This window comes from Ciona robusta, chromosome 10 (genome assembly GCF_009617815.1).
Source record: "Ciona robusta chromosome 10, ASM961781v2".
Taxonomy (NCBI): Eukaryota; Metazoa; Chordata; class Ascidiacea; order Phlebobranchia; family Cionidae; genus Ciona; species Ciona robusta.
Genome location: NC_143244.1, coordinates 5,016,925 through 5,039,461, shown reverse-complemented (window position 1 = coordinate 5,039,461; position 22,537 = coordinate 5,016,925). Strand labels below are relative to the sequence as shown.

Sequence of the window (22,537 nt, the reverse complement as noted above, 5' to 3'; positions counted from 1 at the left end):
ACTCACAAAAACCGACCCAAGCAAGTACATTAAAAAAAACCCACAAAACTGACCTAAACATGTACATTAAAATACAAAATCACAAAAACTGACCAAAGCAAGTACATTAAAAAAAAACCACAAAACTGACCTATACATGTACATTAAAATACAAACTCACAAAAACTGACCTAAACATGTACATTAAAATACAAAATCACAAAAACTGACCTAAACATGTACATTAAAATACAAAATCACAAAAACTGACCTAAACATGTACATTAAAATACAAACTCACAAAAACTGACCTAAACATGTACATTAAATTACAAAATCACAAAAACCGACCAAAGCCAGTACATTAAAATACAAAAACTGACCTAAACATGTACATTAAAAAAAAACTCACAAAACTGACCTAAACATGTACATTCTGTTGCTCCAACACCAGAAACAGCGGAGCTACCACATGGGAAGCAAGCAGGCTGGCCTTCTAAGTTATTGTACATGCCTGCCAAACACGAAATGCACGCTTCTGCCACTGAGCCCGGGGCGTCGGCATATGTCCCCGCTGGACACGGGATGGCTTGACCCGTTACCCCGCCTACAGAGGTTACCCCACCCTCGGGGCAGTAGTGACCTACTGGACATGGGTTTTCTTGGTAGTTGCCAGTTCCTGTGTAGATATCGAAATTATAGTAAATAAAATGCAACTTTCTATGACCTATGGCATTTAATAATGTTGTATCAGTTTGTTTGTGGAATTGATATATAGTACTGTGGGGGAAGATGGGACACATTTAGCACATAATATCCAAATATCCTGATCGTGTATTAAACAATTAACAACAGTCTATTAAAGTTGTGAGGATACGGTTATAAAATTCATTGAATGTTCTTTGTTGTTACCAATTTAAACGATAAAAATAGAATAAAACGGTGTCCCATCTTTCCCCACCCTACTATATACAGAGAAAATGGCAAAAACAGCATTTTTGAAATAAATTTCCTATTTTGCGAGGAAAATATAAGATAACAGAATTTTTTCTCGTACAACCTTTGTCAGTTGCTGCAAAAAAACACATTTGTTTTAAAGCAAAATTGGTAGTTATAAAACAATAATGAATGAGAGTGAAAAAATGTAACCTGTACACTCATTTTCCACACCCTTGTGTGGGAAAATAACAGCCATTTTAACATGGGTGCCCTATTCATGTTCTCCGTGCCCGCATGCAAGTTACCACTTACGCAAATAGCAATAAAAAGCTAAAAACACATTTCATTTTACCCTTTAAGCAGAAATCAAAACTAACGGAATTTTACAGTCAAATTAAAAGAAACATTTTACAAAAATTAAAAAAAAGAAAACATTTTACAAAAATTTAAAAAAAACTTAAAAAAAAAAACTTTCAGAGCAGAAACTAAAACTAAACTGTTTACCTTCTGGGCAGAAATACCCAGGTGGGCACGGTTGGCACTTATCGTCATTTGAAGAATTTCTGTACGAACCAGCTGGACATATCATACAAGCTGTTGTTAGGTTGCTACGTAGACTTGATATGTTTAGGGGTTGGTACCCAATATCACATGGACGGGGGTTTCCCGTCCCCTCGGGGCAGTAGAAGGGGTAAGAACACTCTGTAAAATTGTACGAACCCTCGGGGCAAAAATATCCTGAAATTTGAAAATTGAAATTAATAAATTTTGAAATTGAAATCGATTTTTTTATGGCTAACATTTTTTTAAATTTTTTTGTGTGGTTTACAATTTTTTATCTTAAATTTGTATTTTTTTGTATCGCTAACAATTTTGAAATTTTTTTTCAGCAATTTTTGTAATTTTTTTTTAATTTATATTTTTTTAATTTTTTTTAGCATTATTTAAACTTGAACCTATATCCTCAGGTTTACAGTAAAGCATGCTAATCACTTAAATTTACTTTTCTGGTTTAAAAAAACTGTAAAAAAAAAATTAAAAACTATAAAAAAAAAATTTTTTACCAATTTTTTACAAATTAAAAAAAAAAATTTTTTTTCAACAATTCCCACAACTTAATTAATAAAAAAATCTTCAAAATTTAAAATAACTCACCTGCTGGACAAATATTTGGTATGCTGGTCTTTTCCAAGCAATAGTAACCGCTATCACATGGCTTCTGGCTTGTAGAACCACCAGGACATTGAAATCCCATATCACAAGGTATACCATTGATATTTGTTACATCTGTATGATGAAAATATATAAAAATGGAATACATTTATTCTTTTGTGATTTTCTCTTTCAGGGGGTGGTCACGAAAGTCAATACAATGACAGTTGTTATAGCACAGGTTTTCTGTTTCATACTCCTTGTGCTCGTTTACAAGTTACCATGTATGTTACTTTGTGGGTGATTATTTTTCTGACCAGTCTAAATGAATGAAATTATTTAACCTCACGTGGTGGCAATGACAGTTGTTATAACACGGATGTTCTGTTTTATACACCTTGTGCTCGTTTATGAGTTACCACATAATTAACTTTGTGGGTGATTATTTCATACAGTTAATTAACGGTTTTACAAGTTATTAGTGGCCCTTGTCTACAAAAATGACTATTTAGGGTCGCCTACCACATAAATATAAAAAAAAAGAAAAAAGAAATTTTAAAAATAATTTTTTTTAATTTTTTCTACCACCTTCATATTTTAGCTCCACCACTGCCTACAAATATTATTTTCCTTACCAGTTGTTGTAGGGTCAGGGCAGTAATAACCTGGAGTGCATGAACCACAATCTCCTACTGATGTACCACCAGTTTGATTACGCATGGTACCAGCTGGACATTTTGTAGGTGGTTGTCCCCCTATGTAGAAATGTATGTGGTAAAACAAGAATGAAATAAATGTATGTAACTTGCTTTATTCTCGCGTGGCCAGAAAAACGACAGTCGTTATAACACGGGTGTTCTGATTCATACACCTCGTGCCAGCTTACGAGTTACCATGTATGTTACTTTGTGAGTGCTTGTAGACTATGGGTGACATAATGGTTAAGAAATAAACAAGAGAAACATGATTTTGGGTTCAAAAACGTGGTTCATTTTAAAATGATGCACAAAATTGTAAGACTAGACTGACAAAGTATAGCCTATGGCTGGCATAATGAGTGTAAAAACGGCCTAAATTTTAAAACCACAAAAATGTGAAATATTTTAAAATGGCTGAAATTATAATAAAAAAACAATTGTTAGATACTTTTAGGTGTCTTTAATGACTGCAAAAGCTGCCATAAACGACCAAATTTTTAATACTTTAAAATGGACCAAAAATATGTTACAAAAATACATTTTATATGACTTTTATCTGTCTTTAGTAGCAGTTCTCACAGCTATATAGTAAGAAACCAAGGAAAAAATCTGTATAAAGGTTAGGCAGGCATGCATTTTAAAGTTACATAAAACAGTGAGAGTTTGATAATAGTACTCATACATACCTCCAGTACAGTAGAAGCCAAGTTCACACGCTGAAGCTGAATAATCAGAAAGACCAGTTTCATTGCACCAGAAACCTGGTGGGCATGGTAGGCAGTCGTCTATTTTGCTTCCTCCTGTTTAAATAAATGACATGAAGTAAATAATAACAAAATTATGTGTTGAATTATTAGGAACAAGCCATTTAATGAATATAGGTATGGCAGTTACAGTTATTTAGATGCATGTTTCACACACTTCGTACCCACTTTCGAGTTATGTATATGTAACTTTATGGGTTATCGGCGCTATTATATTTTTTGTATGACTAATAACTCAATGCGGGCAACCTAGAAGTGTCTGCTAGATTGAAATATTGACAGTTAAGTGCCTTGCACAAGAAGGCATGCAATGACAGTGGTAACAAGCTTTGAACATTGTTCACTTGTAAGTTTTTAACCCAGTGTCGTTTGAGGCTCTGGCAGCACGTGTGCATATTTACAGTAATATCGTACCAGTTTAAGACAATGCTTTGTAAACAATATAAAATTAAGCATATAAAATAAATGCTTATATGTAGAGATGAATTTAACTTAATTTATCCTCGCGTGCCTGAAAACGACAGTCGTAATAACCTGAGTGTTCTGTTTCATACACCTCGTGCCAGCTTACGAGTTACCATGTATGTTACTTCGTAAGTGCTAATTTTTTGGAGAATTTTTTTCATATAGAAATAACTGACCTGTTTCATTAGCAAAGGTGTACAGCGGGCATGGCTGTGGGCCCGCACCACTGTTGCAGTCACTGAAATTCAATCCAAGACAGTAGTGACCTACAGGGCAGTTGTCAGCCACTGGGTTACCTTCATGACACAACAGACCAGCAGGGCAGAATATGCAGTCAGATAGCTGGCTAGCACCTAACAAAAGTCAAAATTTAAAAAAATTCGTAATGTTTAAATAAAAACAAATCATAATATGCTTAACTTAACAGAATATAAAAAATGTATAAAAATTAGTAAACGTTTTCTTATTTTTTACAGCCGTGATAATACGGTTTTATAATTCTTTGAATGTTCATTGTTTACTACCAAATGGGACGAGAACATGGCAGGAAAAGGTGTTCCATCTTCCCCAACTTTACTATAATATAAAAAATAGTGACTTTACCTGGTGTTGTTCTAATTGTGTTTTCAGGGCAAGGAACTGGGTCAGTTTCCCCAATTCTGCAATAAGAACCTGCAGGGCATGGACCTGCACATGGCTGTAATGACGGGCAGGGGTCAAGTAAGATGCTACCAGTTGGTGAAAAGGAACCAGACTCACAGAAGTAACCAGCGGAACAGTTGCCCTGTAAAAATAGCAAAAAGATGGTAACTAGCTGTAACGTGCTTTATCCTTGCATGGCCGGAATAGACAGTTGTTATGGCATGGTGTTTTGTTTCATACACCTCATGCCAGCTTATGAGTTACCAAGTATATTACTTTGTGGGCAATTATTTTTTGTGGATTTTTTCATTTTTTTTATGTGTGGCTGATAATTTGGACAACCTATTAGTGACCACTGGGTTGGAGTTGGCGTTAGGTGTCTTGTCGAAGGACACTTACACCTACAATGGAAGCACGCATATTTGGCTTAAAATAAACAAAAAGAGCTAGAAAGTTGTAAAAAATAAAAAGATTTAAAAAAATGGTATTGAAAACAAAACACAACATTTTTTTAACTGTAAAAAAAATTAGTTAAATTAAAAAAAAATTAAGAAAAAATGTATAGTAGGGTGGGGGAAGATGAGACACCTTTTCATTCTATTTTCTCGTCCCATTTGGTAGTAAAAAAGAATATTCAAAGAATCCTAAAACCGTATCCTTGGGACTCCTATACACCGTTGTTAGTTGTTTAAAACAGGACCAGGATATTTGGATATTATGTGCTAAAGGTGCCCCATCCTTCCCCTCAGTACTGTATTACTTGTATTTGTCCACCAGTGCAGAACTTTCCAACTGGGCATTGATGACATTCAGTTGGCCGTGCAAATCCCTGGTCAGTGGAAAGTGTGTAGGTTCCATTTGGGCATGTAAGTGGGTACGGGGTGCCTAGGGATGGAGTAAAATATATGTCAAAATAAAAATTAAGGCAAAAAGTACAGAAAATGTAAATAGAAATAAAAATAAGTAAAAAATTATGGTACAGCAAGTTTACACTGAAAGTTTGTTTTATGAATAAATGAATGTAACTTTTGTTGGAAAATGTTTTTTTTTTATTATTTTCTTACTAAAACATGAATAAAACACACTAGACAGGTTCAAATTTCGTCAAAAGTACTTTCAGTAATTTAAATAATTGGGGTCATTTGCCTTTTTATATAGGTAAAGTCCTATGCCAAAACACACAAGGGAACTAGTTATATAGTCGGGTGGGAGAAGATGGGACAAATTTCCAATTTATTTTTTCATTCCATTTGGTAGTAAACAAAGAACATAAAAAAAAATATAAAACTGTAGACTCCCATAGACCGTTGTTAATTGTTTAAAACACGATCGGGATATTTGGATATTATGTGCTAAAAGTGTCCCATCTCCCCCCACCCTAGAGTATACAACAGTAGCCCTATACCCATGGAAAGAGTCCCATCTTACCCCACCCTACTGTATATAACAGTCGCCCTATACCTCATACTTACCAGCTGGGCAGTATGAAAATGCAGGACATGGTTGCTGGCCACCGGTTAAAACATCTTCACAGTAAAAACCTGGTGGGCATAATTCACATGTGGAACCCCTAACTGATGGCTGGTAGGTTCCTGTAATGAGTTTTGGAAATTTATTAAGTTTTTTAGATTTCTTTAGACAGGAAAATATGCAGGGCGTATTTAGATAGAGATTTCTATTTTTTTAGATTATTGTTATTTTTTGGTAAGTTTTGTTATTTTTATTTTTTTTGTATGTTAGACTATAAAATTCAACTTGTTTATTATATGTCAGATTGTGAGGGTACACACTTTAAAAAATCGATTAAAAAAAGAATCTAAAATTAATAATAATTTACACAAAAAAATATAAAAAAAATTAAAAAAAAAAAAAATTCACAAAAACCTAAAAAAAAACAAGTCTGCTTAAAATCAGCAAACAACACAAAACACACCTGTTTGGCAAGGTATAGGTGCTGCAGATTGTTCAGGGCACATATGGCCCACTGGGCAATCATACTGTGTGGGTGATGTATTAGACGCATTACCAGGACAATAGTAACCTTTTTCACATGGCTTGGTTGGGGCAGATTGGCCAGCATTTAAACAGTAGAAACCCTGTAAAAAATGGAGAAATATTGAGTGTGTGTAACAAATTTGGGAAATAATGGAAAAAATGTGGTGTCTTTACAAATTACACACAACTGTAAAAAGTGTTTGAAACTTTTTTGATAAAATTAAAACAAATGTAAAAAAAAGTGTAAACTTGCTGTAACCATAATATATATATATATATATAGTAGGGTAGGGAAAGATGGGACATTTTATCAATCTATTTTCTCCTCCCATTTGGTGGTAAACAAAGAAAATGTAAATAATTATAAAACCGTATCCTCACGACTTCCATAGACCGTTGTTAATTGTTTAAAACATGGTCAGGATATTTGGATATTATGTGCTAAAGGTGTCTTCTCCCACCCTACTATAGGTGTTTAAAAATACATATATATACAATACTTTCTTTTTAAATACATAAAACTACGGACATTTCTTATCTCAGTTTTGAACTGCTTTAAAATCAAAATCAGCTGTTTAATAAAACCTTTCGAATTAGACCAAAATTTCATATATTTTTAAAATCTCACAAAATCCAAAATCAAATTTTTAATAAAATATTTCAAATTAGACCCAAATTTCACATATTTCAAAAACTCACAGGATTGCATGGAAAACATTCATCTTCTGCAGCAGCACCCGTCGTGTTGCGCATCGTGCCCCTCGGGCAATCTGTGCCATCCGTGGCACCACTGAGGCAGTATTGGCCCACTGGGCAACGACCATTATAAGGCAGACTACCATCGTCAATAGGTGTTGGGGTGTAACTGCCCAAGTTGCATAGATAACCAGCATCACATGGACCTATGTGAATAATATAGTAGCGTGGGGAAAGATGGGACATCTTTTCATTCTATTTTCTCATCCCATTTGGTAGTAGACACAGAACATTCAAAGAATTACAAAACTGTATTCTCACGACTCCCATAGACTGCTGTTTATTGTTTAAAACATGATCAGAATATTTAGATACTTTCAGCTAAAGGTCTCCCATCTTCCCCCATTGTACTACATGCGTTGTTCTGTTATTTCTGCCAATAGGCATATTGTAAATTGCTTAACTTAAAACACAATATTGTTTTCTATTTTTACAAAACACAACATTTATGTAAATTTTAAAATTAATATATATATAGTTATTACTTAATCTTTTTTTTATAAATGTATGAATGTAACTTGCTTTATTCTCGCATAGCCGGAAAACACAGTTGTTATAACATTGGTGTTTTGTTTCATACACCTCATTCCAGCTTACGAGTTACCACATATGTAACTTTGTGGGTGATCATTTCTAATTATTTTTTATCACAAAATTGTTTTTGTTTTTTGTACAACCAACTTTTTTATGTATAGATAAATAAAACAAACCTGTTGGGGCATCATTTCCAGTGCCATTACAGAACGCACCAGGTGAACATGGTTGACAAGTTGTGTTATCTAACGCCCCAACTTGATCACTGTAGGTCGACTGTGGGCATGGGGTGGGAACGGAGGTGGCAGACATGCAGTAGTAGCCTAAGGGGTTTACAGATTTTTTGTTTGAGCTTTATTGTTAAAGAAACTTTATTGTGTAGAAAAAAAATAGGGGTTGGGAGTGTTTAAATTAAAGTAATGAAAAAATGTTTGTTTAGCTAGGTAATTTTTTGTTTTTTTACGTTTAGAGTTAAAATATTGGGTTAATTATTTTTTTTTTCAGAGTTACTAAAATTAAAAAAATACACGGCTTATGATGAATAAAATGTTCACTTTTACATAAATTCAATAAAAAACAACTTTAAAAAATTTTTTGAGGGGTAAATTACCTGCATAGCATGGAGTGGCCGCTGTCATATTTGCGAAAGGACAAAGTGCACCGGCTGGACACGGCGTGCACGTGTCAGCTTGTATAGTAGGGCTGTAGCTCCCAGGGTCGCAGCCAAGCGGCACGGAAGAACCAGCAGGGCAGTGGTAACCTTTTGGACAAGGGTGACCGGTGTCATCGTCTGGGCTGGGGGAGATGGCACCTCCAGTACAGTAGAAACTGCAAAAGTTTTTTAATTTTTTTTGTTTTAATTTTGTATATTGTTTTTAAAATTTTGTATAAGTCGTGCAGTCATTGTTTCTTAAAAAATTTTTTAAATGTAAAAGTAAGATGCTCAAAACACAGCAGTGGGCAACGAAAGTGAAAAAAACAGAATAGATATTTTCAAACTTTCTTTAAAAACTGTCTTTTCAAATTAAAAAAACATAAAAACAGATATTTTTAAAAAAGATTCACAAAATTTATTTTCAAACTAAAAAAAATAAATAAAAAATCGTTTAAAACGACCAAAAGAACATTCGTTTATTGTGAGGTATAGGCAGGAGAAACCAACAAGTTTTTCTTAAAAAAGTAATCACAAAAAATTTGATATACTATAAAAAGAAAAAAGCCCCCCTTCGGTAAAAAACTAAAACCCACCCCTGATTGCAGTCAGGTGCTGTAGTTCCATTGCTTCTTCCGGAGGAGTCACAGTATTTTCCCGGAGGGCACGGCAGGCATTCGGACACATTTGTTCTTCGTGTGTCTTGTGAGAAAGTTCCAGCAGGACAAGGTGTTGGGGTGCTGGTACCATTTAGACAGTAATGACCAACAGGACAGATACTGTTTCCTAAGAACACTCCACCTAGAAATTAAAAAGATACAGTTAAAATAAATAAAGAAAAATAAAAAACTTAGTGAAAAATAAAATGTTGTAAAATACAGTTAAAATAGATACAGCGTAACTATAAAAACAGATATACTGAAAAATGAAAAATACAAATTGTAAAACTGAAAGCACACTTAAAAATCGGTTTACTTTTTAACAGATTAATTTTCCTTTGCAAAAATAAACAAATTTATTAAAAAAATAACTTACAAAAAAATTATAAAAACTTATTTAAAACCAACTAAATAATAAAATTTTGAATTAATCATTTTTCCAATAAAGCAATTACACAAAAAACTCATATTTTTAATATAAATTTCTAACCTGAACTGCCAGCAGAGTTATCCATATAAGGATCAGGTTGACTTGCACCCCCAGTGCAGTAATAACCAGCATAACATTCACCATCTGGAGCAGGTAAGCCAGGCTTACTACAGTACATACCTGTGCATTGAAAAATTAAGCTTAAAAAATATGCATATTCTATTTTATTTTGTATGGGTGGAATCCTTGTCAACTAGGATTTAGGCCAGATTTGGCCCATTACCCCGAACACTAAATAAGAAATGCGTATAAAAATAAAAAAAATTTGTAATTATATTTTTGGTTTATTTTATTTTGTATGGGTGAGGTCCTTGTCAACTAGGATTTAGGCCAGATTTAGCCCATTACCCCAAACGTAAAATAAAAAATGCGTATAAAAATAAAAATTTTCTGTAATTATATTTTTGGTATATTTTATTCTGTATGGGTGAGGTCCTAGTTATATAATAAAAAAAAATTTTTTTTTTTCTTAAATTACAAATGAAACAGCAATTTTTTGTAAACATGTAGGTAAAACTACTACAAGCATGAGTGTTAAACCCATGACATAGTATTAGTTAATTCATATTAAGCTGTATTTAAGTTAAAAAGATTCAGCCTGTTACCCAAACACCCAGCTGCGTTACAGCTATGTTAACAACTGTGTATCCATGAACCCACTATGCTAGAAAAAACTAAAGGTGGCTGTACACAGTATCCGGCATGCGAATTCGCCTGCGAAGTCGTATGCAAACCCATTACCGATTTTCGCATGCGGCAGCGAAGTCCGGACAAAACAGACAAAACGGACAAATTTCGGATACTGTGTACAGCCACCTTTGGAATTAATTAATGTCATTTTTACCACTTGTACAATCAAGACAGTTAGCTTCTGCAGGTAAATTTACAGAATCGCCAAATTTTCCTGCAGGGCAAGGTTCAGGTTGAGTTGTCCCAGCAACGCAGTAATAGCCTTGTGGGCAATTCTCCGGGTCAAGTGAAACACCTGAAAAAAGTTTTTTTTTTATTTTTAGTAAAACACCTAAAAAAGGGTAAAATTTGTATTAGTTTTTAGTAAAACACCTAAAAAAAGGTAAAGTTTGTATTAATTTTTAGTAAAACAACTAAAAAAAACATTTTTTATTTGTTTTTGGTGAAAAGATTTGTAATTTTTTGGGTAAAAAGTTGAAAAATGTGCATTTTCAATACGTTGTTGTACTGTTAAGATATTTTGCGAAACTTTGCAATTTTCTTTTCTGTGTGACCAGAAGTTTTGGGGTTCAAGGCTCACTTGAGTGGTTACAAGTTTAAAGTCTTGTTTAAAATGCCTAGTTTTTTTGGTTCTTTAAAAATGTAACAAACATATATATATTATACAGTAAAAAATAACAGAATCGCAAATAATTTTGTCACCAATAAATACTAAAATAAAATTTCGTCCAAAATATAACCAAACAAAAAATTAAAAAGTAATAAAAATACAAACAATTCTAAAAATATATTAAAACTTCTTGTTAAAAAACATCATAAAACATCACATACCATTATATGGGTCACATAGGCGAGCCACCGAGCAAGTTTGGCAACTTTCTTTTCCTTGTGATGGTTGGAAGGTACCTGCACTACATACTGTAGCGTTCTTAGACCCCACTGGGCAGAAGTGGTTGCGTGGGCATACAAAAGTGGGGGTAATGTCACCCCCAGGGCAGTAGTAACCCCCCGTACAGTTGTTGGTGGGGTTCGCATTATGACTACCTGTGTAAAAAAAAATAATTTTTTTAGGTGACCTTTTTTAATATAAAAGTTATTTTTTAGTGTTTTTAAACAAAGACACTTAACGACAATTGCTCCAACCCAGTGGTCACAAATGGGCTGTCCAAATTACCAGCCACACATAAAAAATATAATAATAATCACCCACAAAGTAACAGTTTACATTCGACCGTAAAGGGGCACGGAAAATTTTGGGAGATTAAAAAAATGGCTGTGAAAAAGTTTGAGAATCCCTGAGCTAGGCTTTTATTTAATTTAATATTCCAGTTAGTTTTTTATAAGCACTATTTATAAAAAGTATTTTTTAAGACAGACCATGATTAAAAAAAGTGATTTTTTAGAAAGACTATCATACCTTGACAGTAATAGCCAGCTTCACATAGTAGACATGCACTGACGTTCTTATTATTGTAGGTAGGACTGTAAGTACCAGGTAAGCAAGCTTGTGGTACACCTGTGCCTACTTCACAGTAGTAACCGGGTGGGCAGTCAAACTGGGTAGGGGTAGAACTGAAAAAAAAACAAACATTTTTTTAATGTTATTTTTTATATAAAAACAATTTTTTTTTCATTTTTATGTTTATTATTTAAAAGTTTACATTTTTTTAAACATTTTTTAAAAGTTTTGTTATGATTTATATAGGGTATATTAATAAAATTGTGAAACAGACAAAAAATATGTGTATGTTAAAATGAAGTACACTTTAATGAGTAAAACAGTAAAACTGAAAAAAAGTAAATAAAAAAATAACTAAAATTTTCTATTTACAAATTTAAAATATTTAAAAAAAATATATAAAAAATACTTAAAAAATACCAAATTCTGAAGCTTACCTGCCATTACTACAGTAGTAACCAGCATCGCAGCTTAACAACGGTATTTCCATTTCATAATCTGGACAATACATTCCTGGTGTGCATTCGTTTGGCTTGTCGCTTCCTCTCGGGCAAAAGTAACCTGATATAGAAAACACATAACATCAAAAATTCCACAGAATTTTTTTATATGAAGTATTTTAAGATTTGAAAATCAGTCTTTTAATATTAAAAAAAAAAATTTTTGTTGGGCAAAATTTATGTAGTAGAAAATTTACCCAGTTTTGATAAGAAAATTTTTGTAAAAATAACAACATTTTTTAGGGAGTACATTTTTAGAGTATTTTTAAAAACTTGGTGAATTTAATACAAATGATACTTTGCGGTGTGAAAAAAGTGGTCCCATGAAAGACTTAAATATGCTTTCCAAGTGTTGGGGTAATGGACCAAATCTGGCCAAAATCCCAGGTCCTTGACAAGGGCTTCACCCATAAAGAATAACAAAACTACTTTTTCAGTTTTTACAACCATAACATATGGGCCAGACTCACCTGGTGTACAAATACCCCCTCTTGTATCAGGTAGGACAGGGCACACACAATCAAATAAACTGCTGCAGGTTTCATTGCTAAATAAAATACAAACAAAAATTATATATATTTAATTTTTTTTATGAAACTTTTTGTTAAAAACATTTATTTAAAGGAATATTTGTACCTTTTCTAAAGGAAAGTGTTTAGTTTTTGACACAAATGCAAAAAAAACTGCACCTTAACAGTTAAACTTATATATTTTTGAAATAAACAGTAATTAATATAAAACAATATTCAAAAGTTGTATTTTATGAATAAGTATGTAATGTTATTAAGTGCATTTTTTCTTCTGTGTCATTTATATCAAATTAGTTTGGCAACGAGGTAAATTGGTTAGTGCGCCTGCGTCTGATTTAGAGGTAATGGGTTCAAGGCTTGTCGCTGCTATCATTGTTAGCGTATGTGTCCTTGGGCAAGAAAATTGATGGCAATTGCTTCAACCCAGTGATTACTAATAGGTTGTCCAATTTATCAGCCATACATTAAAATATAAAACAAATAATAATCACTCACAAAGTAACATACTTGGTAACTCGTAACCTGCCCAGAGGTGTATGAAACACAACACCTGTGTCATAACCACTGTCGTTTTAAGGCCATGCGAGAATTAAGTAAGTTTCATTCTTTTTTCTCTAATACAAAATATAGACCTACCTGGTAGAACCAGTTGTTGTACCGGTTGCAACCGGTTTACGGCTGTCAGAACCGCTTACACAGTAATAACCTGGATCACATTCACCATCTGGCTCAGTGTTGCCAGTTCCTTCACAAAACATACCACCTGTGCATGCTAAACAACTGGTAGAAGTAGCTTGACCTGGAAAAAGGAAATACTTTTTTTGAAAAGAGCAAATTTTTTTGCAAAAAAATCAGAAAAAAATATTTCAAATTTTGTTAAAAATTCAAGATATTTGTACTATTTTAAACAAAACACTTTTTATAGCAAAAATTAGAATTTTTTTTTAATTCTGTCTAAAACAAAATATCTATACTTTTCTTATAAAAAAATTATTTTATATAAAAATAGAACTAAAATTACATCTAAAAATCAATTTTTTACCAGTTTTGTTGTTAAATGTTCCAGCATCGCATGGGTACTGGTGTGCAGACATGGTACCAGGTAAACAGTAATGACCCATGGGGCAAGCTTCGGGGTTGATGGTTCCCCCACTGCAGTAACCCCCTGTAAAAAAGGGTGTTAAAAAAAATTATTCAAAAAAAAAAAAAAAAAAAAATTTATAATAGAGTTAGAGCTGTGTGCCACGGAAAAATTTATAAAAATTGAAGTTCTAAAAAATAATTACCTACAAAGTTACATCCGTGGTTATTTGTAAGCGGGCACAGGGTGTATGAAACAGAACACCGGGGTTATAACCACTGTCGTTTTCCGCCATGCGATGATAAATGAGTAAAATTCATTCATAATTTGTAAAATTGAACACATTTTTTTTAACCCCAAAATTTATGCATAAATTCTATAATTTTACATAATGCAAAAAAGCCAAACACCTTAATAAATTCAAAACTGCTAAGACTTTACACAATGCATTTATATATTACATAAAGTAGAGTGGGGGAAGATGGAACACCTTTAGCGCATAATATCCAAATTCCTGATCGTGTTTTTCAAAATTAAAAACGGTTTATGGGAGTTGTGAGGATACGTTTTTTTAATTCTTTGAATGTTCTTTGTTTACTACCAAATGGGACAGGAAAATAGAATGAAAATCGTCCCCCAACCGGCTATATAATTGTAGAAAACACACCTGCAGTACAAACTGTACATAAAGGCTGTCTTTCAGTGTTTGCATATGTTCCTGGTGGACATAACACAGCTGTTCCATTCATACATTGATGACCTACTGGACATGGACCTCCAGAACCCTGAATCCAGTTTAAACCAGTTATATCCAGTCAGAAATGTTGTAAATATGCAGTATGAGATTTTGATATTATGACAATTCCATGTGAGCACAAAACACAATTTGATTAGAATATAACATTTAAAATGTAATTTTAAATACCTAATCAATTTTTTTTAAACACTGACAGAGATCGAACTTTATAAAAATGTAAAATCATTTCATATCCCCCTGTAAAACTTAAACGCCTCAAAATTGAAAAAAAAATCTGTTAAATTTTAACCCTTGGATTAAAGTTATTTTTATCTAAACAGATTATGGGTCCAAGGCTTGTCGCTGCTACCATTGTAGACCAATGTGTCCTTGGGCAAGACACTTAACGGCAATTTCTCCAGCCCAGCGGTTACTAATGGGTTGTTTAAAACTGTCCGCCATACATAAAAAACAATCACCCTCAAGAGTAACATACATGGTAACTCATAAGCTGGCACAGGATGTATGAAACAGAACACCTTTGTTATATCGACCGGCGTTTTCTGGCCACGCAAGGATAAAGTAAGTTACATTCATTCATTCACTAATGGGTTGTCCAAATTATCAGCCACAAATAAAAAGGATAAAAACCTCAAAAATAATCACCCACAAAGTAACATACATGGTAACTCGTAAGCTGGCACAAGGTGTATGAAACAGAACACCCATGAATAAATGAATGAATGTAACTCACTTTATCCTCATGTGGCCGGAAAACGACAGTCGTTATAACACGGTGTTCATTGTTCAGGTGTTTACCCATGTTTAACGACTGTCATTTTCCGGCCACGCGAGGATAAAGCAAGTAACATTAATATATATCTTACCTTATTAGTAGCATTATTAGGCTGTGGTGTATCTACACCTAATATACAGTTGAACTGAGGATCACATTGGCCGCCCACTGTAGGTTGGCCTGCTACATTGCAATATGAACCAGGTGTGCACTGAGTGCATTCATCTTGACGGCTTAACCCATATGTGGGGTTAAAGGTACCTGTTGGAAAAAATAGAAAAAAAATAAGGTGATTTGTTGGAATAAAATAAAAATGTTTGTAATTTAAAACAAAAATTAATTTTAAAATAATTACTAAAAATAATTTAGAATTATGGGTAAAATAAATAAACATAAAAACAGCAAAAAAATCATTGATTTTAGATTTTAGGAAATTTAGAAATTTTAGGCTTTTTAACAAAATTATTTGGAAACATTAAATAAAAATATTGAAAAATTGTATAAAAGCTAAAAACGCATCAATTAAATACAAACCATTACATAACAACAGCATTAAGCAAATTACATGAAATTAAAAAGTTATTGCTTTTTAAACGAAACTTTATATTACTTAAATAAAAATAACTAAAAAGCTATAACTTCTAAAAAAAAACAATTGCAAATTTAAAAAAAATCAATTAAAAACAAAAAAATTGATGAAATTCTTACCTGTCTCACACATCTGCCAGTCGTAACCAGTTTGAGCAGGACAGTAATAACCTTGTGGGCACGGGAGAGGGTCTACTGCACCATCCACGCAATACCAGCCCTCTGGACACGGTTGACACATTGGTGCCCCGGTCACATTTGAATATGTACCATTGACACATGCTACAGGATCAGGGCTACCTCCAGGGCAGTAATGACCGACTGTGCACGGGTGTTGGGTGGGGTCACTAGCACTGCCATTGCAGTAGAAACCAGGCCAGCAGTCACCTGTAAGTTATAAATATATGAATATATGAATGTGACTTGCTTTATCCTCGCATGGTGGAAAAATGCAGTCTCTATAACATAAGTGTTTTGTATCATACACCTCGTGCTAATTACGAGTTACCATGTATGTAACTTTGTGAATGAATGAACGAATATAATTTGCTTTATTCTCGCGTGATCCGGAAAAGACAGTTTTTACAACACGGATGTTCTGTTTCATTTACATTTACCGTGTATGTAACTTTGCGGATTACGGTGTTTCTGTTTCTTATGTTAAAAATTTAAACAACCCATTGTTTTTTGTTGTCCAAATTGTCAGCCAAAAAAACACAAATGATACTTGACTTTCTATAGTAGGGTGGGGGAGACGGGACACTTTTAGCACATAATATTCAAATATCCTGATCGTGTTTAATACAATTAACAACGTTCTATGGAAGTCGTGAGGATACAGTTTTATAATTCTTTGAATGTTCTTTGGTTACTACTAAATAGGATAAGAAAATAGAATGAAAAGGTGTCCCGTCTCCCACCTACTATGTAAAATTTAACTAATTTTAGACATTATATGGTGATTTTTACATTAGATAAAGGCTTACCTGTGACGTCAGCTAAACCACTTGAGTTACAATATGAACCAGGCGTGCAAGATTGGCAGTCACTTGCTTGTGTTTGTTGTGTGTTGGGGTTGAATGTACCTGTATGAGAAATATATAGATTGGAAAATGAAAATTGAATGTAACTTATTTACCCTAGCGTGGTGGGCATGGATAGTCCTTATAACATGGGTGTTCTGATTCATACACCTCGTGCCCACTTACGAGTTACAATCTATGCAACTTTGTAGGTGAAAAAAATAAATATTTTTAGATTTTTTTTTTTTTGGTTTTACGTATGGCTGATTTGAACAACTCATTAGAGACCACTGGGTTAGAGAAATTGCTAATAAGTGTCTTGCTCAAGGACACATACAATGGTAGCAGCCACGAGCCTTCAACCTATAGCATACAGGTAGGTAGGCAGGCTAACCATTAGGCTAGGGCACAAAAGAGAGTAATATAATACAGTATACAAAAAAAACACTTGTAGTACAGTGTACAGAGCATAACTACTTTGACTTACCACTGCTACAGTATAATGGTTGACTGCTGTTAGCAGGACAGTAAGCACCGGCAGGACATACGTCGCCATATAGTTGCCCTCTGGGGTCTGGTTCAGTAGAATTACCAGAACAGTAGAAGCCTAGGTGTAAAATTAAGTAAAATTGTTGTTAAAAAATTTATGACAATCTAGGGGTATAACAATCAATTTTAAGCCATTTTTGACAATTTTTTTTTTTTTTTTAATTTGCATAACCATACAGTACTGTGGGGTATGATGGGATACTATTAGCAACTGGATTTCATATTTCCTGCTGTGTTTTTAACAATTAACAACCCATTTTTTTCACAATATTATTTTCACAACTTTTTCTCACAACTATTCTTTCACAACTTTTTTCTAATTAATAAAAAAAAAAAATAAATAAATTAAAAAAAAAAAAAAAAATTTTTTTTACCTGGACTGCAGCCATCTCTGGGTGCAGTTAAGCCAGCAGTGTCACAATACATGCCAGGATCACATGGGTGGCAATCATCTGCACTTCCCAACCCAGGAGCATTTCCATATTTACCCTCAGGACACTTGGTTGGAACGGTGGACATGGCAGGGCAATAAGAGCCTGGAATTTATTGAAAAATATATTTTTTTATACTGTGGATAAACGTGTGTTTTTAAAAAGGGTATTTGCTATGAAAATTTTGCTCATTAAAGGGGCTTACTAACAAAAAAATAAATTTGCGGTTTTAAAAGGCAATTTTTTAGAGGGTGTTTGGTTTTTCGAAAAATATAACAATAAAAAGTATTTTTTTATTAAATTAAAATTATTAAGAAAAACAATTTTAAATTTTCTTTATTTAATTAATAACGAGTCTATATAAAAATCACTTGCAAGCAAAATAAGGTACTTCTAAAATTAAACTAAATTATTCACTGTACTACACACCCTATATTATACACTGTACTACCCACCCATAGGACATTCATTATCAGTTGGTAATATAGTTCCAAGTGGACAGTAATACCCAATATAACATGGAGCAGTTGGTGAAGTTTGGTTCGTACGATCACAGAAGAAACCTGTAATGTGGTAACATTGGTAATTTAAAATGACTGCAATAATACAAATTACAAATACATGGTCCTACAGCAAGGCATGGGAACAGAGATTAATTACATTTTTAGAAAAAAAACAAACTTTTTTTACAACATTATCTTTTCTAAAAGTATCATAAAATCATGGATTTTAAACAAAAATGACTAAAAAAAGTTAAAAAAGATTGTTTGTAATATTTAAATTACTAGCTATTTCATATAGTAAATTGTATAATTATGGAGAAACTAAAAAAAATATGAAAAAATACAAATAATACAGATTTAAAAAATTTACAAAAAATACATATTTTAAAATAATAGAAAAAATACACATAAAAAATACACATTTAAAAAATACACAAATTTTCCTATTTTTTATTTGCTTTTTAAATAAAACATACCTCCATCACATTTAACACAGTCTGTTACTTTTCCTCTGTTCATTTGGTCGTTATATGTTCCATTAGGGCATGCGTGTTCTGTTGCAAATTTTGTACTACTTGGGCAATAGAACCCTGCAGGGCAAGGTTCAGGGGTCGTGACCCCTTCAAGGCCAGCCAGTGTTGCCTCAAGGAAATCACAGTATTTGCCTGAAATTTAAAAGGAAACACTCGGGTTAGATTTTTTGCAAAATTATTTTTTCTGCAAAAAATGTATATATATATATGTTTGGAAAAAATATATTAAAATTTGAAACAAAGATATTTATTATTTGCTAGAAAATGTGTATAATATTTGAAAAAAAATGTATTTACCATACAATAAAATGTTGGAAATATATTTTATTTTTAGGAAAAGTATCTAACAGGTGCAAAAAATACGCAAAACAACACTGTAAAATAATTGTCAAAATTATATAAAAACTACTATTTTAAACACAAAAAAAAAATTAAAAAAAAGGACTTTATCTAAAACAGATGTTACTCTTTTATCTACCTTCTGGGCAAGTAAAGCATGTCCCTCTTTCTGGATCTGGCTGGTATGAACCGGAATAACACGGTGTGTAGTTTACACTGCCTGCTGGGCATTCAGTTCCAGCAGGACACTGGTTAGCTGATGGAGCTTTTTCGGTGGATCCAGGTGGACAATAGAATCCCATCTGTGTATATTGTAACTTTAACCTGTTACTTCTGCTACCAGCCATAATGTAACTTAACGGCAATTGCTCCAACCCAGTGGTCACTAATGGGTTGTCCAAATTATCAGCCATACATAAAAAAATCCCCAAAAAATCACCCACTAAGTAACATATATGGTAACTAGTAAGCTGGTACAAAGTGTATGAAACAAAACACCCGTGTTATAACGACTGTTGTTTTCCAGCTACACGAGGACAAACAAAGTTACATTCAAAAATAATGTGAATACGTTTTAAAATATGCTTAAAAAAATTGTAACTATATATATTTTTATTCTCTATATATTATAATTTGCTTTCGCTACAAAGCATAATGTAAACGATTTTAAGCGGCTTAACTAAAAAAAAACGTAACACCGGAAATACACTACGTTTTTTATATCAGATAAGCCGCTGAAAGGATTATTTGTAATCAATTTAATTTGTCTCTTTGACTACAATAGCAAAGATTAAAAAAAACGAAAAGATAGAGTATAGCGATAAAAGACATTCTTGAAAACATGCTTATAGTAAAAACATATAGAAAATGAGTGTGGTTGCTACACCTAGCAGACAAACAGCGAGCTATTTTTATACATAACAAAATGTTATAACATTTGTATTTTTACCTGTTTTTAATTTTATAACATTCGCATTTTTAACTCATTTATACATAACAAAATTCGCATTTTTACGTGGATTTTTACAGCGTGGCGTGTCATGGGACCTAAGATTTACACCAGAGTTGGCCCATTCAAGTGCCTATAACTGAACCACAACGCTAAACAAAATTTTCTTACAAAATTTAAACTTACATTTTTTACCTGTGTAAGCATACATTAAAAAAAGTCAAAAAAATTGTTGAAATAAATGGTTTGACTCACTTCACACTTAGCTAAAGGTAAATCAAGTCCTGGTGACGGGCAATACCATCCTCCTGTACACATTTCACAATCTACTATCCCAGTGTTGCCAGTTGAGTTTGTAAAAAATCCTAAATTTTAAATGGAAACACTATTTAGGATTTTCAAAAAAAAAAAAAATAATATACAGAAAAAAGAAAAAAAAACTTCTGAATTTTGACAAAACTAACTTATTTCTATTTTTTCGCAAATACTTTTTTTAGCTAAAAAAAAATTTTTTTTTAAATTTTATGATTTAACAAAAAAGATCATTTTCTCGTACCTGTTTCACATTTTGTGGGCGCTGAACTATTGGTAGGACAGTAGTTACCAACAGGGCATATACTTCCATATATTTCATCAACCGGTGCTTGCTTTTCACTTGCACCAATGCAGTAATGGCCTTCTAAACATGCCCCACTGACGTCCCATAACCCAGCAACATTACAATAGTAACCTGGGACAAATACGGTAAATTTAAAAAAAATAAACTAATAATAATTAGATTACGCTATGTTTTACATGCTTTAACATTGTTTTTAACCATTTTTTACTCAAATTCAATTATTTTTTTTTCTGCTCAAGGATGAGATATCTTTGATTAAATTTTGTATTTTTGACCGACTGTCAAATATTGCTCTCTAGCGACACAGGTGTTTGTGCTAGTGAAAAATAATCAATTAGACAATCGTTCTTCGGTAAATTTGCTACAAGATTGCATCTCAATTTTTTTGATGCATCAAATTTCGAATGACGACATCAGAAAACTTGCATTCATGTAAAATTTTAGTTTTAGGCAAAAAATGGAAAAGAATGTATTATAAAGTTAACTGTTTTAAAATACCTTTATTAATTTTTAAACGAATTACCAATTATAACATTTTCACTAAATTTTAACATTTAAAAAAAAAGAAAAAAGTCCCCCACCTGGGTCACATGGTATCGGGTTATTCGCTCCTTCGGGGCAATAATACCCCGGTTGACATTCACCCCCTATACCTCCATCTGCGGGGCAACCACATTCACCCGATATATTGACCCCGACCACCGTGGGTTTTCTCATCCAGGACCCGAGAATACAATACCTGAAAAAAAATGGATTTTTCGTGTTTTTGTATAAAAAATTATTTTGTATGCATTTGGCATATATGATGTATTTATACACCTCATGCTCGCTGTCAAGTTGTTACATGTACTCATACACCTCATGCTCGCTGTCAAGTTTTTACATGGGTGTATTTTTATACACCAAACACACATGGTGTATTCATACACCTCATGCTCACTGTCAAGTTATAACATGGGTGTCTTCTTATACACCAGACACACATGATGTATTCATACACCTCATGCTCACTGTTAAGTTATAACATGGGTGTCTTCTTATACACCAGACACACATGATGTATTCATACACCTCATGCTCACTGCCCAGCTATTACACAGGTGTCTCATGCTCACTGTCCAGTTATAATATGCACTCCCATACCCCAAATACAAAATATTTAACACATATATTTTCTAAAACATAAACTATTCAAGGACTTTTACACGTCATGCACAGGGCCCAACTTTAACATACCATCCTGGTGCACATAATCCTTCTGGATTCTCCATGCCCATATAAGGACAGTAGTATCCGGGTGGACAGAAATGACAATCGTCCACACTTTGGCCACCTGTGTGGTTACTTTGTTAATATACAGGCAGTGGTGAGGCCAGAAAAAAATAAAGAAGGGGTTTAAAAATATTTTTTATTTTTAAAATCTCTTCTTAGTTTTTTTTTAAATCATCTTTTTATAGTTTGGGTATGTAAGGTTCAAAACTACAAAT

General features: G+C 33.0%; 1 protein-coding gene across 3 annotated transcripts in view; it reads right to left on the bottom strand.

Moving 5' to 3' along the window:
* LOC149729852 (uncharacterized) overlaps positions 1-22,537 on the bottom strand; it is a 97,689-nt gene that overhangs the window by 22,370 nt on the left and 52,782 nt on the right. For all 3 annotated transcript variants that reach the window (XM_089885873.1, XM_089885874.1, XM_089885876.1), the window contains 35 exons: positions 22,287-22,383; positions 21,632-21,789; positions 20,988-21,161; positions 20,687-20,796; positions 19,622-19,784; positions 19,087-19,275; positions 18,563-18,670; positions 18,051-18,212; positions 17,615-17,734; positions 17,092-17,190; positions 16,226-16,492; positions 15,609-15,778; positions 14,653-14,770; positions 13,947-14,069; positions 13,541-13,703; positions 12,845-12,921; positions 12,312-12,435; positions 11,833-11,987; positions 11,247-11,459; positions 10,570-10,710; positions 9,726-9,845; positions 9,173-9,377; positions 8,535-8,752; positions 8,101-8,247; positions 7,334-7,536; positions 6,573-6,735; positions 6,112-6,231; positions 5,400-5,524; positions 4,601-4,781; positions 4,174-4,350; positions 3,455-3,568; positions 2,706-2,825; positions 2,074-2,205; positions 1,423-1,656; positions 401-658 (listed from right to left, as the gene is read on the bottom strand). In XM_089885873.1, the coding sequence (XP_089741999.1) occupies positions 401-658; positions 1,423-1,656; positions 2,074-2,205; positions 2,706-2,825; positions 3,455-3,568; positions 4,174-4,350; positions 4,601-4,781; positions 5,400-5,524; positions 6,112-6,231; positions 6,573-6,735; positions 7,334-7,536; positions 8,101-8,247; positions 8,535-8,752; positions 9,173-9,377; positions 9,726-9,845; positions 10,570-10,710; positions 11,247-11,459; positions 11,833-11,987; positions 12,312-12,435; positions 12,845-12,921; positions 13,541-13,703; positions 13,947-14,069; positions 14,653-14,770; positions 15,609-15,778; positions 16,226-16,492; positions 17,092-17,190; positions 17,615-17,734; positions 18,051-18,212; positions 18,563-18,670; positions 19,087-19,275; positions 19,622-19,784; positions 20,687-20,796; positions 20,988-21,161; positions 21,632-21,789; positions 22,287-22,383 (5,448 nt within the window). The remainder of the gene's footprint in view (positions 1-400; positions 659-1,422; positions 1,657-2,073; positions 2,206-2,705; positions 2,826-3,454; positions 3,569-4,173; positions 4,351-4,600; positions 4,782-5,399; positions 5,525-6,111; positions 6,232-6,572; positions 6,736-7,333; positions 7,537-8,100; positions 8,248-8,534; positions 8,753-9,172; positions 9,378-9,725; positions 9,846-10,569; positions 10,711-11,246; positions 11,460-11,832; positions 11,988-12,311; positions 12,436-12,844; positions 12,922-13,540; positions 13,704-13,946; positions 14,070-14,652; positions 14,771-15,608; positions 15,779-16,225; positions 16,493-17,091; positions 17,191-17,614; positions 17,735-18,050; positions 18,213-18,562; positions 18,671-19,086; positions 19,276-19,621; positions 19,785-20,686; positions 20,797-20,987; positions 21,162-21,631; positions 21,790-22,286; positions 22,384-22,537) is intronic.